Consider the following 15,268-nt stretch of genomic DNA (forward strand, 5'->3'; position numbering starts at 1 on the left):
TTTCAGTGAATTTTTATTTTATTGCACCGAACGAACGATTAATTCGCCGTGTCTGGCATGATGAAAACGAACACATCATTAGAGTATCGAACAATCGCGGAGATTTCAACAGTTTAAAATTAAAGTGGCCCTGAGGGGGAGGCGAAACTTAACACAACAGGATAGGGACGAGCTCTACTCGAAAGAGGTAAGTTCCTACAGGAATCCTCCGGGAAAATCGTTCATAACATTCGGCAGCAGACCGTCGTCGTCGACCTGAATCAGGTCGTGGAAGTTGAGGTCGGCAAGCGGATCATCCGCGGGTTGTTGTTCTAGCACTTCGGCACGCCGTCGGACCGGCGAAAGGAGCGGTCCGGTTCCGATGTTCTGGTAGTTGGCCCGGTTCGGGGGCACGTTCTGGTTCTGCTGCCACTTGAGATCGTCGACCAGCGTGATCACTTTCGGCTTTTTGGGCGTGCTCGTCACGGGTTTCTTCGCTGCGACTTTGGGTCCGTTCCGGTTGGGGTTCTTTCGCTTGAGGCTGGAAGAACTGGAGGACCTGGTCGCGGTGGTCCGTTGGGGAGCTGTAACAAAGCAATTAGTTGATTTTTTTTATTGAAAATACGCTTGTATTACCCTTGGGCGGCAATATCTCGATGTGCTCGCAGTTAATCTGGGTCAGCGTCTTGTAGATGTCGCCCCCGCCGAGCGACTCCTGCAGCACACCTTCCGGCACTTCCGGTTCCGCGTTCGCGTGGGGATCCGCAACCCGTTCCGGCATCGCCGGCAGGTTGCGCAAACCCGGTCCCCGAATCACGTAGTAAACCTTCCCGTCCTCGGTAAACTTCTGATAAATCGACGCCACCACCGCAATCGGGACGCTCGTTCCGACCGGACTGCCCCGCTGGCTCTCCCGGAAGTCACTGTTTTCGGCCGCCTTCAGCACACTCACCGGTCCCTGCTCCAGCACGCGGACAATCAGCGGAATCTCGTTGGCGATGTGCAGCACCGCGAACGGGATCTCCCCGCGGGCTTTGACCACGGCCATGGCGGCCGTGTCGATCGCCGGAAGTACTAGCGTCGTGATGCTTGGCAGGGGCAGCTGGGGAAGAGGTAGCGGAGTGACCACCGGAGGTGCTTCCTCCGCCGTCCGCGGCAATCCGTGCAGCTTGTGCTGGTGAATCTTCAGCAGATACTGCTTGGCGAAAAGGCCGTGGCAAAACTCGCACCGGAAACCCGTCGTGACGGGGGTGTGCACCGCGGGGACGTTCTTCCGGTTGGCGGGGGCGGACATTTCGAGCTGGAAAGTAGGCAGTTGGTCAAAATTATCTTCCATAACTTGCCTTGAATTCTGTACAAAACCACGTGCTCTCGAGGGAAGCTAACCGGAAATGCCCACCTAAGGCCTGCTTCGATGACTAGATTAGAGCTTGAAAAACGCAAACTGCAAAATTTCGAAGAAATTTCATGCGCCTAACATTTAGAATATGTATTTTTTTGAGTTGATAATACTTTCACATTCTTGGAAGTACAAAAGACTTTAAATTAAACGAATATAAAAATTTAAATTTCAACAAAAAGAGAAAAATCAACTCTACCGCGTGGAAAGCAACACAACATTAAAAATTTGCTAAAAAAAACATCGCAAAGCACACGCTCATCCAAGAAAAATCACATGATAAAATTCAACCCAATATTTAACGTACTCAAGAATGAGTAGCATTTTGACCTTTTTTTACAAAACACAACTTTGAGAGCGTTCTTTTATTACGCAGTTAGGGGGGGAAGGGGTGTCGGTGTCTGTTACGAAATGTTACGAAAATAGGGGGAGGGGGGGGAGTGCTGAAAAATTCTGTAACGTAACGCAAAATTTTCATATAACAATTCTTAAAAAAATGCAAAAAGACCTTGCGTTACGCGTTACAGGGGGGTAGGGGGGTCGCTCATCTGTTACGATTTGTTACGAAGGGGGGGGAGGGGGGTCAAAAATCCCAAATTTTGCGTTACGTAATAAAAGAACGCTCCCTTTGTTATGACGAATCTGATCATAACTTCACTGAAAACCCAACCATGGTAGTGTCTACCATATTGTAAGGTTAAATTAAGAACACGCACCGACGTATTTTTGCTAAAAACATTCTGTGCTTGGATTGACTCATATGCGCAGTCAATTTTACTATGTCGTGAGCGGCATGGTAATTTTAACCCTCCAATATGGAGAGAATGATCATCATTTCGTAATTGCTACCATGCAATTTTTTGGAAGCATAGTACATGTTACCATATCTGGAGCAACATTTGAAAGGGGCGGTACGACAATGCTCTTACGGCCTTTCATTACAGGCGTTTAAATGGGACGAAAGGCCGTAAGAGCATTGTCGTACCGCCCCTTTCAAATGTTACTCCAGATATTTGCGTTTACTTTTACTGAAAAGCCACGGTTAATTTAATAAGCACCATTTTTAGCAAATGTTCTTAAAAATACCAGTGTCGGGCTTTGAGTGTTTGATTGGTATCAAGCAATAATTAAGAAAACAGCTTATTAAATAAATGTAAGAGCACCTAATGTTGGCATATCAGCACCAGGACTTTCAAAAGGGTCCTAAATTTTTATGTACAACATTAAAAAACTCGAATATAAGGTTTTCTAGGCCCAGTGGAAAAACAATATAATTTGTGTGTGTGTGTGTGTGTGTGTGTGCAACCAACCAAACGGGACCACGCGGCCACTTCTTACAAATTGAGTTGTTTCCATGTATTTATTTTTAGATCTACATTCTATACATGCAAATAACTCGCATAGGCATTTGGATGGTGTTAGCTCTGCCGAGCTTCGGTGACCCATTTCTACGCTGGCTAGCCGAGCGCGAGGTACTTCAGCTTTATCGACAAGCCCCGCCCTGAAGAACGTTTGCACCAATCGGGTTCAAACGTTATTTAGAACTTCCGAACCCTTGTCAAATGGACAAGGACCCAGACAAGGACAAGTTGGTAGGTACAGTATTCCTAATTCCAGTTATAGCTCACCAAGTCGCGATGGCCTAGTGGTTAGCATTTTTGCTTACCAATCCAAAGGACGGGGGATCGAACCCCGACTCGAGTGACTTTGATTTTTCGTTCATGTTTAGAGTTTCAAGATTTATATTTCCTATACTTTCTCGTTGGGAGCAGATGGGAATCGAACCAAGGACCATTCGCTTACAAAGCGAACACCGTAACCAGTCAGCCACGGCCGCTCCTCAGTGGAAAAACAATATAATTTAACCCAAAAATGACGAACTTCTCGTCACAGTGTCTTGATGCAAACAATGATCGAGCTCGAGCTGTCACAGCCCTGCGAAATATGTTGGCTGACATATCGGGCGATCAGTCAAAGAAAACCAGCTAGAGGTCGCCTGACAAAAAACTTTTGCTGGAAAGAGATAGGAAATCTGATGTCCCAAAAGCCCTAAAAATTGCACTTGAAAAAATATTTTTTTGAAATGTGTATTGTGAATTTAGCTGGTAGCTGGATTTTCTGGCATCTTCTCACAGTCATTGGAAACGGTCGTGGATAGACCTAGGGGTTCCCAATTGGTGTAAAAAAATGAAATTAATAGAAAAACTATGGACGAAGTCAGGGGGAGAGGTTTTGACATTGTTATGCCCGCATCTGACCCGCCGCCTATTTCGACGGTCGTTTCTAAGGCCGAGTCCGGTTAGGAACTGATCGTACAATAACACACTGTAAAAAAAGCCCTTGTGTTTGGTAGCTTCACAAATCACGTTTAATGCAACATTTGTTGATTTTATAGTTGTTTTGATGCTTATTTGTAGGTTAAGTGATTTTTCACGCCAAAAAAAAAATAAATTTCATGGGACCCTAATTTCAAAACATCAAATTTGACGGAAATTTAACGGAAAGTGAAAAATGAAAAAATATCTCTGAAAATCTTATGTTAATAATACAAAAACTACTTTTTATGCTTAATTATATTTTTTTATTTCAATAAACATAAAAAAAAATCTTAACTAAATTTGAACGTGACAAAATTGAAAACTTTTCCTAATTTCCAGAAAAAGTTTCCACGTGGTTAATTGAAAGGCTCAATATACATTTTGAAACGAAATGTAGGTCATGCGTATTCAGTTATTGAACTGCTTTTTCAATATTCGACTAAGGGATGCAACTATAGCTTACAAGTTTTCGCTGGTTGTTTGGTTTTTTTTTTCTTTTTACAATTTATTGAGTTTTATATCAAATCTTTTCCAGCCAAAATGATTAAAATAAATTAAATTTTCTGCGACATTTTGCTCATTCAAAATATTGTTTAAGACTTTCATCTCATTTTCATAAACTAAATTTAAAATCAATAGGCGAAAATCATTTAATAATTAAAAAAAATGTATTTTTAAACTTCCTCCCCTGGGAGTCACTTCAAATAATCTAATAATGTTAAAAAAATGGAAAAGGAAAAACTCTTAAATGTTCTTAAAAAGTGGTTTTAAATATCAAAAATACTATTAATTTAATCTTGAATAAACCAAGCTTGGATCTTTTAATTCCTTTTGTGATTATATGCCTTTCATATAAAATAGTAGTCAAATTGTTGTTACAGCGAATGAAAATATTACAGAATTTAGTTAGTTTCCTAAAAAAAAACTAATAAACTATTATTGATTTTCTAAACATCAATAAATTTTCTCAATATTTATCTCTAGTCTAATGGAAATCAATTCGATTAAAAAATCTGTGCAATCTTTCAAAAACTTCGTACAATATACTTGTTCAGACTATTAAACTTTGAGTAACTACAATCAAATGATTGAGACATCATCCTTGTGATAACTTGATGATTCCGAGAATATGATTTTTACTTTGACTGATTTATGTAAACATCATTTAAGTATTCGCAGCATTCTCTTCTTAGTAAATGTTGGAACAATTCAAGCAAAGCATTGTAATAGCGTCGAAGCCGAAGTGTAAACAAAGAGTCTATTCTGCTCGTTCCTAATGTAAATATCAACTGACGTGAGCAGGATAGACTCTTTGTTTACACTTCGGCTTCGGCCCTATTACAACGTTTTGCTTGAATTTTATATGAATCGACGGTAACATTTCAAAAGGAATCATGTACATTTTGACACTTTCTGGGTTATTGAATATTCTGAAAGTACTCCTAATGAGCTACCTCTCCACCAAAAATGGACAAAAGTTACTTCAGTAAAGTCTGTTTAATCATAATTTTAACCGCCCTAATTTTCCATATAAACTTTGGAGAAAAACCATTTGGCCCTGTCTAAATATTATTGAAAAATTCAAAGTGCACGTGTTTCTGGAGACCCCAAACTTCGTGCTTCCCCTAGAGTTGAGCCTGCGCAGTCATTTTTGTCAACTGTTGTAGGTCAGTGTTATTCGTATCACGCTTTTCAATTGAAAACTCATAAAATTTACTTCAAAAGTCTTTATAGATGAATAGAAGTTGAAAAGAGTTCATAGAGTTGATTTGAGAAAATTGAAAAATTCACGGAATTTCAAGAAAATCTTACACGCCAATCCCTCATTACTGAATTCAGTTAAATTTACTAAAATCTGAAATAAACTAAATGAAAACTTTGCTGAAATTTCAGCAAACTTTGACAGCTCCATACAAATTTTAACTGAAGTTCAGCGAAAAACTAACTGAAAATTTCAGTAGTGCATTTTTCAGTAAATATTAACTGAAAACGAACATCAGAATTTGCTGTGTAAAATTTCACGATTTTCACGCTGTCCGCGAAATCATGAAAATTCGTAGGGTTTGTGAATTATTTGCAAAAATAAAGTCTTATTTCAACATATTAACACTATTTTTAAAAATGTTTGTTTTATAAGAGATTAATTTTATAAAAGTGGTCTAACTTCATGGAAACTATGTTAAAAAAGGTCCCTTAAGTCGTGTTTTATCTTCCTTAAACGTTTTATGAAACTGAATGGCTTGATTTCTAAGGTGGCCTATTCTGCCCTGCACCCTGGAAAAGTCGTCGAAAAAACATATTTTTTAAGGTGCATCAAAAAAAGCATAAGTCAAACTACACTAAATTCGTAAATTTGCCCTTACTTCGATGCTCTTCATGCAAGTTGTCTCGATATGCATCCTTTCTCCGATGAATCATTTTTTCGTTGATTTCATTACCTAAAAAATCTCCTTGAGTGTCCATCGCAAAGTATTTCGATACAGAGTGGATTCACTAATTCGAATGGAACTGCATTCGAACGAGTGAATTTGAATTCGGAACAAATTTGGAACCACTGACAGCTGTCGAAAGCTTGAAACCACGTGCTACGATCGAATTAACAAACATTCGCATTAGCAGACATTCAAAGTACCGAAATTCGAATTAACGAATATGCTCTGTACAAGTGCTGAAGAGTTGAATTTTGAATTAATCACGCAGAAAAATATTTTGTACGATCAGCCTGTACGAGGTTTGCTTCAACAATTTTTTTTGTTGGAAATAATCAACGCCGCTTTGCGTTGAAACAAACCTTGATTTTCTCAATTCCACAAAAATCTTATGTTATTTTGAAAAAGTTGCTTTGACATTTAGCGTTGATTAGATTGACATTTAGCGTTGATTCAACCAAAATCTTGATTTTCAAATCAACAAAATGTTTTGTTGATTGAAATATGCCCTATTTTTCTGCATGATTGTATCCAAATTGGGTACTAAAGCCCTATGTAAATTTTTATGTACAACGGTTAGAAACACGATTAAAAACCATTTCTGATCACTTTTTTTTTCATTTTAATGCAAAAATAATATTTGACGAGACAACATTTTTTCGAGGGATCAACTATGGTCCCTTTGGAACGAGCTGTCAAGTAGGAGCTTTTCTGTCAAGAAGGACCGCGAGGTTAATTTTTCAAAATTGATTCAAAAATCTATTTTAAACTTTTTGTGGTCGTAGAAAGGGTCGTTGTACTCAGAAAAATAAGCTTTATGGCTGTAAATAATAATATCAGCAATCTAAGCTTCATTTTAGGACCCAATTAGAATGAAATTTATGAGGAGCAATTAACGATCGGCTTGGGCGAATGACTCAGATTTAAGTAAATCTTTCCATGTTCCTGAGAGGAACACCCGTGAAGAGTATCGGAGTTGGCATTTATAAAAGCGGATTCAGTGACAGTTATTAATCAACTTAATGTTAACATGTTAAGGTTAATGTTAACATTCCATAGGTTGTCTTCCTAAGGTGTCTAGATAAGGTCCAGTTTGTGACGATACACTACCTTCCCTTTACTAAGCCATCGAATCCAGAAGGGAAAAGATCACCAGTTGTGTTGGAACAAGCCGGGATTTGAACCCCGATCTACCGCTTACGAGGCGGAAGCGTTACCACTGGGCTACTTGGCTTGGTCTTCATATTTAAGCTTTTCTGAGCTACTTGGCTCGGTCCTCAGATTTAAACTTTTCTAAATTAGCGTGTATAAATTAATAACAACTCAAAATCCTCAATATTTTTTAAATATTCAGCATAACCCCTTTACATCGCACGCTCCGCGAGGAAAAAAAACGCAATTTCATCGCAGCCCCCCTAAATCAAATAAAACTCGCTTGCTTCCCACTTCCTATAGGAAAATTTTCCTGACGCCGCTTTCTTCTCGCTTCTTTCTCTCTTTCGCAGTGTGTCGTCTTTGTGTGCTGGCAACCCTGCTTCGTAGAGTGTCCCGTCACCGTCACACACAGCAGCAGCAGCAGAAAGAAGTTGCAGAGCTCTCACACGAACATCACCTCGGTCCGTCGGTCGTTCGTCGAAAATTTCGGTTCAAATTCTCGGTTCTGCGGTTCGATTCTACCGGCCATATTCCCGGGGGCGAATCTCGAGTGTCACCGCGACGGAGTGAACCTCCGCGGGACTGCGGAAAATTGCGATTTTCCGCGGGGTGTGGAAAAAGTGGAATTTTCTTCGCGGACGGAACAAAGTTGGACGAAAAAAGTGTGTGTGTGCGTGCGTGTGTGCAACACTTTTTTTTCCTCTTCTGTCAGTGTGAACACACTGCGTGTGAGTGTGTGTGCGAAGGAGAAGAACAAGGACAAACACAGCAGAAAGCAAGAAGAAGAGCAAATTCGGGTCGGTCGCGTGCGAATTTTCCAGTGGGACCACTATTTTCCATAAAGTAGCGAAAGGAACAAAAACCCGGCAACCTTTGTCCGTGGACAATCCGCGCGGGGCGCCCGCGGTCAGAATGTTCCGGCTGACTCGCAAAAGAAGAAGAACCTGGATGATGACCAGCAGCAGCAGCAGTCAGTGGGTGCAACAAGAGGAAAACAAAGAACAAGAAGAAGCCATCCTCTAGTTGTGTGAGTGCGAGTGAGAGACGATCATCATCTTATTTTTGTGTGTCAGTCGAGCGCGCGGCTTCGAACACACAAACACAAGCAGCAGCAGTAGTGAGAGTGAGAAAAGGAGAGAAAAAATAGGAGTGAGAGAGAACGTGCAGTGTAAGTATTCAATTTGCGTAAGAGAGAGGGAGATGGGGCGAGTGGGGAGACACCGGTGGGACTGAAGCGTGTGTGAGTGAGATGGTGTGACGGACCACCGCAAACACACATACACTAAACTGAAACTTTGCGATGATGACGGCGGCGACGACGACGACATTTTCATTTTCTCTACAAAGTCGATGAAGGGGGGCAGGGCTGCCAGATTTTAAGGAATTGTTTGCAACCCATCCAAAAGTTTAAAATATTATCTTTTTTTTTTATTCCTCGCTCGTCTCAACAACTAAACTTTGTAAACTATGTTCCACAATTGGGTACTAAAGCCCTATATAAATTTTTATGTACAATGGTAAAAAACACAATTAAAAACCATTCCTGATCATTTTTTTTTTCATTTTAAGGCAAAAAAAAATATTGGCAAGACAACATTTTTTCGATGGATCAACTATGGTTCCCTTGGAAAGAGCTGTCAAGTAGGACCTTTTCTGTCAAGAAGGACCGCGAGGTTCATTTTTCAAAATTGATTTAAAAATCCATTTTAAACTCTTTGTGGTCGTACAAAGGGTCATTGTACTCAGAAAAATAAGCTTTATCGTTGTAAACAATAATATCAGCAATCTAAGCTTCATTTTAGGACCCAATTTTTAGTTTTTATTGAATCCTCCGATTTACCACTATGTAAACAATTTATTTTGCAAAATTCGGATGAAAACGCTTTTTAGAAACATTAATAGAGTCCTAAAGCCCTATGCAAATTATTATGTAAAAACACGATTAGAAACCATGTCTGATATATTTATTTTTTTCATTTGATGCAATTGACAAGACAACATTTTTTTAAATATAGATCAACTATGGATCTTATCTGTCAAAAAGGGTCGTGATTTTTTTGATTGATTTATAAATTCATTTCAAATCCTTTGCGGTTGTAGAAAGCATCATTATATCTCATTCCCCAAATTGATCCATTCTCCAGAATCCCATTAACTAGAATGGTCCATTCCCCAGAAAAGTTTATTTACAGTCGACTATCTGGTTGTCGAGGAAGAGAAGCATCAGTTTACAGAACGATGCAAAATGAAGACTCGATTGCAAAAATGTCAAACACCCTTCGAAGCTTCGTTTCTCAAAGAAAAATGTCTATGCAAGCCGTGAGAAAGTGAAATTATTGACAACCGGGATAGATATTTAAAGCAACTAGAATCCAAGGGACCGTCGAGGAAGAGATCCTTCAAGCAAGAGAAAATATCGAGGAATAAAGACAATCGAGGTATGCTGTTTGAAGGGACTGAAGAATTCATCGGTACATGGAGCAATATTGATACCGAGAAGATCGACAGCCAGAGAGTCGACTGTATTACGTAATGTACTATTTATTTCAAAAAGTATTCAGTTTTGATGTGTTAAGTGTTAAGATTTCGTCTTTTTGATATGCTGCTGACAAAAGTTAATTTTTTCCTTCTTTAAAGACGCAAATACTCTCATGACTTGTTTTAACTGCTGAAAAAAGTTGAATTTTCCCTTTAAAGTCAAATTTTCCCTTCTCTATAGTAGTGAAAACTGTTTCGACTTGACATAAATTGAATTTTCCCTTTAATGTGGATTTTGTCTTTCTTTAAAGAAGGGAAAATTAAATGAGCAACTCTCTACGAAATCAACCGATTTCGACCATTTTTATTTTTTGTATTTTTTGATTTGACTCAAACTTTGTGGGGGCCTTCCCTATGACCAAATAAGCTATTTTGTGTCATTGGTTCACCCATACAAGTCTCCATACAATTTTGGCAGCTGTCAATACAAAAATTGTACATACATATTCAAACAGCTGTAACTTTTGAGTTAATTTTCTGATCAATTTGGTGTCTTCGGCAAAGTTGTAGGTATTGTTGAGGACAATTGAGAAAAAAATAGGTACACGGAAAAAAAAATTGCAGATTTTTTTATCAACTTTTTTTTCACTAAAACTCAATTTCCCAAAATACGTATTTTTTGATTTTCGAGATTTTTTGATATGTTTTAGGGGACTAAAATCCGCAACTTTTGAGCTATAGAGAAACATGGTCAAAAAATCTGCCGCCAAGTTATGAATTTTTGAAAAATAGTGATTTTTGGAAAAAAATCCAAATTTCATGCAAAAACAAATTTGAAGTTATTTTTTAATGCAAAATTGAATTTGCAATCGAAAACTACTTTACAATTTTTTTGATAAAGGGCTTCGTTTTCAAGATATAGCCACCGAAAGTTTGATTTTAGCAAAATATTTGCAGTTTTTCGATTTTTAAAAATAGTGACCATGAGCGACCACTTCTAAAAATATTTTTTTTGAAAAGTTCAGAAAATTTGCTATAAAATTGTCTAAGAGACATTGAAGATTGGACCTCGGGTTGCTGAGATACAGCCGCTTTAAGAAAAAGAAACACGAAAATTGAAGTTTTCTAAGTCTCACCAAAACAACCCACCATTTTCTAATGTCGATATCTTAGCAACTAATGGTCCGATTTTCAATGTTAAAACATGAAACATTCGTAAAATTTTCCAATCTTTTCGAAAAAAATATTTTGAAAAAAATTAAAACAAGACTAACATAATATTCAATGTTTGGCCCTTTTAAAATGTTAGTCTTGATTAAATTAAAATATTTTTTTCGAAAAGATCGGAAAATTTCACGAATGTTTCATGTTTTAACATTGAAAATCGGACCATTAGTTGCTGAGATATCGACATTAGAAAATGGTGGGTTGTTTTGGTGAGACTTAGAAAACTTCAATTTTCGTGTTTCTTTTTCTTAAAGCGGCTGTATCTCAGCAACCCGAGGTCGAATCTTCAAATGGAGCTGAAGCTTCCATTTTTACACATCTTGACATTTTTTTGATTAGGTCCTATAAACATATGAAAGACAATAGCTTATAGGACCTTTTCAAAAAAAACTCTGGACATGGACACCACTTCATGCTGCGAGAACCCACTTTGGCGCAGTCTCAGGGCTTAATCGATGGCCGGAAAGCTGTCATCGAGACAAGGAGGTTCTCCGATAGTGGAAATATCACATTTGTACAATGAACCGCTACATATGTGTTTTTTCCCTATCTTAATGTGGGTGTCAGGTTAGGATGCGGGTTTTTAAAAATTTAGTTTTTGTAGAATTTAGGATTTTAACTATAAATATCAACTTTTTATACTTTGCATTTAGTTCCCTGGGCTTGCAGGCCAAGGGTGAAATGATACCTTTTCGGTTGACACCCGGTGAGGAACATCCTGGAAGGAGCGGAACTACACCCGTAGTGCTGTTAGCTGACCTAGACCTTGGTCAAAACAGCTGCTCTGGTTCCTTGCAAGTTACCCATTTTCTTACCTCCACGTTGGCTTGGTTTCGTCATCATGATGACAACACGTGACCTTGCTGGTGGCCTGTGGAAACGAACTCGTAAACCTTTGACCAGCGAGGGTCAGAGTAGAGACGGCCAAAAGAAAGGGATGCGCAATGTGGGAAGGGAAGATTGTAGACGGTATTGTTTTGATTCACAGCATGTTGAGTTAACTGTTGTGGATGTACCTGATACATCGCAATACGGGGTTTCTCTTCTTTCCACTTTCAGCTACTATCTATCTTCTATTTCTGTATTATGTATAACTGATTTTCTAATTCGGCTTCTGTTTACTATCCACCATTTTATTTTGATTGCATGATCTTTCGTTTCTCTTATTTTCTTATACTAATGCATCTTTTTGTTTTGTTTTGTTTTGTTTTTGTTTGTTTCCATTTTCATGTCGTGTCTGGGCCTGCGGTTGGAGAACGATTGCACCACGACAACCACTTTGGAGTGATATTATCACACTGGAGACAACAGCAACAACATTAGAAACCCTGATGTCACTCAGGTTCACGAAAGTAACTGTATCGATATTTTATAGTTTTTTTACTAACATCCCTTTCTTTGCAGAGCATGGACTACATTATAAAGTGGCAATGTGGGAAAGGGAAGTAATTTGTGATTGTAGAAGGTATTGTTTTGATTCACAGCATGTTGAACGAACTGTTGTGGATGTACCTAGAACATCGCAGCACGGGGTTTTTCTTCTGCACATTTCCAACAACAGTACTTGTTCGGTAACTTGGCTGAGAATGTAGCACAGTTACCGAATGTTGCTCGCAAACTGGGCTGATGACGAGGGGACCGATGCATAACATTTTCTCTACAAATGTAAAATGATGGTTGCTTAAATTTCTTTCAGAGCTCACCTTTAATTTTGACTTAACATTTAATTAAAACTTAAATATGATTTCTAATTTGCTGAATCATTCCGGTTTGTTTGGTTATTTTACATTTGTCTGCTTTTTAAGTGGGCTACAGCCCAAGTAGTCCAGTCAAACAAGCTCAGTTATCGAATAAGTACTGTACTTTAATTTTGCTTCACTCATCTTTCTACTCTTCTGCTCTCATTTCCCAATAAATACTGAAACGTGTTTTCCCTAACAAAACCAGTTTCCCTTAATATGCGAACGATTTTAACTTCTGTTTAACATTGATCTTTCCTTTACCCATTTTCTTATTTATTTATTAAAATGTAATTTTCATCGGCTCCTACTCTTCTTTCCTTCAAACTACAATTATTCTTTCAGTATCGAACTTTATGTAGTTAGCTTTCCTTTATTGTCTTTTGTTTAAATCTACGCCCTTTTCTTCAAACAAGTATGGTTCGAGTCCTTACTTAATATATTGAATGATCACACACATAAAATTATTGTACTTTTGGTAAACTTTTGAATAACATGCTTAGGTCCAAAACATTGTAACAAAACACCGCGACAGAAGAAATAGCAACAGATTAACACGATTCAACATTAGGGAAGATTTCAGGAGAAAACAGTACACAGTAAATAACAATTAGTTTTTGAATTCAAACTAAAATAAAACAGTTTTTGCTTTGTTGAAAGTTGATAGGCACACTATAAATGGTTAGGCGCTTATACTTACATCAAACCCTACGTAATGTACCACCCCCGGCCGAGTTAAAATGCGTAACCGGAAAAGAAGGTGTGCATGCCTGGCACGAACACTCAAAGCGTGTTCTAGCGTGCTGCTCGTACTGACTCAGAGCAAGGGTGAGATGTAGGTGTAAGGGCAGTGCGTGTTCGTCGGGAACCTAGAGCATAAGATCGGTCAAGGCCCGTTCTTACACTGAAAATTGCGAATTGCGAATTTGCATTTAGTTCCCTGGGCTTTGTCATAATGAGTGTCATAGGTTTGATGCTTGTTTGGCAAAGAGTATGATTTGATTCGATGTGGAATTAAAATCGAAGTGTTCAGTATATTGCTGAAGCTTCCATTTTTACACATGGACACCACTTCATGCTGCGAGAACCCACTTTGGCGTAGTCTCAGGGCTTAATCGATGGCCGGTAAGCTGTCATCGAGACAAGGAGGTTCTCTGATAGTGGAAATATCACATTTGTACAATGAACCGCTACATATGTGATTTTTCCCTATCTTAATGTGGGTGTCAGGTTAGGATGCGGGTTTAAAAAAATAGTGTTTGTAGAATTTAGGATTTTAACTATAAATATCAACTTTTTATACTTTGCCTTTAGTTATTTAGGGACAAAATTAGTAACAGTGAATTTAGTAATTCTATCAGAATCGGTGATTTTCATTCAAGTAGTCTAAAAACCATTCTGATTTGTCAAAATTTCCATAGAGTCTCGATCAATCAATAGTGAAATGATATCGGACAAAATTCGTTGATCTGTTGAACTAACGGTTTTTGGATTATGGTTGTATTGACCATTGTTGCGAATCGAGGAACTACGGATCTTTTGACGTAAATGGTCATTTCTTTTTCAAATCGCGATTTCTATCCTAAATGTATATCAGTTCACAAATTTTTATTGTTTTTTTGATAGAAGTAGTTCTACAACAGTTAAAGGAACGTTTACTTTTGAACATTAAGTTTAGAGGATTTTAGATTAAAGTTTAGATTTTCAATCCAAAGTAGTTAGCAAATGAATATTTGGACTTACATGAATAATTGAATAAGTTGGACTTATGAATAACACACAACTGTGCATTTATTCTAGAGTCAGATCCATACAGCGTCAGTGTTTATTTGGTCGAAGTGTACTAATTCATTGGCAGATCTGATTCTAGTTGTAATGTACGACAAGACTACCGACGGACGTGACAGGACAAGGGCCCAGTTTAGAGGTTTCAACATCAACGATGTGCGGCTGGACCACCCTCCCAAAAAAAAAAAAAAATGTCCTATACGCTATTGTGTTTCATATGTTTATAGGACCTTAAAAAAAAAACTCTCATTTTGAAAGAGCACACGATTTGAACCAAATTTCATCAATAGCACAAAGGCGACGAAAATGCATATAGGACATTTATGCGATCAGGGGCAGTATGTGGACCCTAAAAGCTTAACCGATTTCTCTCAAAATTTTCACAGTTACTTATTTTTGCCTAAGAAATCGAATCAGGGGGTATCCCTGAGGTTGACTTTTTTTTATTGTCACCCTATTGTGACAACCGTTAACTTCAAAAAGCTATATCTCAGCCATGGTAAACCAAAATACCTAATTTATTTTATTAATAGTTGAAAATGTATATTTTGTTGCATTGAAATCCGATTGAAAAAAAGTGTGCTCTTACAAAATTGTGTTTATGAGACCTTTTTAAAAAAATCTCCTCATGTTCGAAGTGTCATTGTGCCCAACAATAAGCTTCACCGTTAAGGGACCATCCATAAAGTACGCACGACGTGGCTGGAGCAAAGTATTATGAACCGAGATATCATATCGAAGATTTATACGCAGAGA

General features: G+C 38.2%; 1 protein-coding gene across 3 annotated transcripts; it reads right to left on the minus strand.

Annotated features, from left to right (window-relative positions):
• On the minus strand, positions 1-1,607 carry LOC120431733 (uncharacterized). Of its 3 annotated transcripts, none has more exons than XM_039596859.2 (3): positions 1,379-1,607; positions 616-1,279; positions 1-563 (listed from the first exon to the last, which is right to left on the minus strand). In XM_039596859.2, exons 2-3 carry the CDS (start codon positions 1,271-1,273, stop codon positions 196-198), a joined length of 1,026 nt encoding a protein of 341 aa, XP_039452793.1. In that variant the 5' UTR covers positions 1,274-1,279; positions 1,379-1,607; the 3' UTR covers positions 1-195. The 3 variants fall into 3 exon arrangements, with proteins under 3 accessions (XP_039452793.1, XP_052566053.1, XP_039452792.1); XM_052710093.1 differs by having other exon boundaries at positions 1,366-1,607; XM_039596858.2 differs by having other exon boundaries at positions 1,337-1,607.
• Positions 1,608-15,268: the final 13,661 nt, after the last annotated feature.

The sequence above is a fragment of the Culex pipiens genome, chromosome 3, assembly GCF_016801865.2.
Source record: "Culex pipiens pallens isolate TS chromosome 3, TS_CPP_V2, whole genome shotgun sequence".
NCBI lineage: Eukaryota > Metazoa > Arthropoda > Insecta > Diptera > Culicidae > Culex > Culex pipiens.

Coding starts and splice junctions, on each gene's coding strand:
- LOC120431733 (XM_039596859.2), bottom strand. CDS start 1,273: ATGTCCGCCCCCGCCAACCGGAAGAACGTCCCCGCGGTGCACACCCCC. Junction 564..615: donor CGAGATATTGCCGCCCAAGG/GTAATACAAGCG, acceptor GCTTTGTTACAG/CTCCCCAACGGACCACCGCG.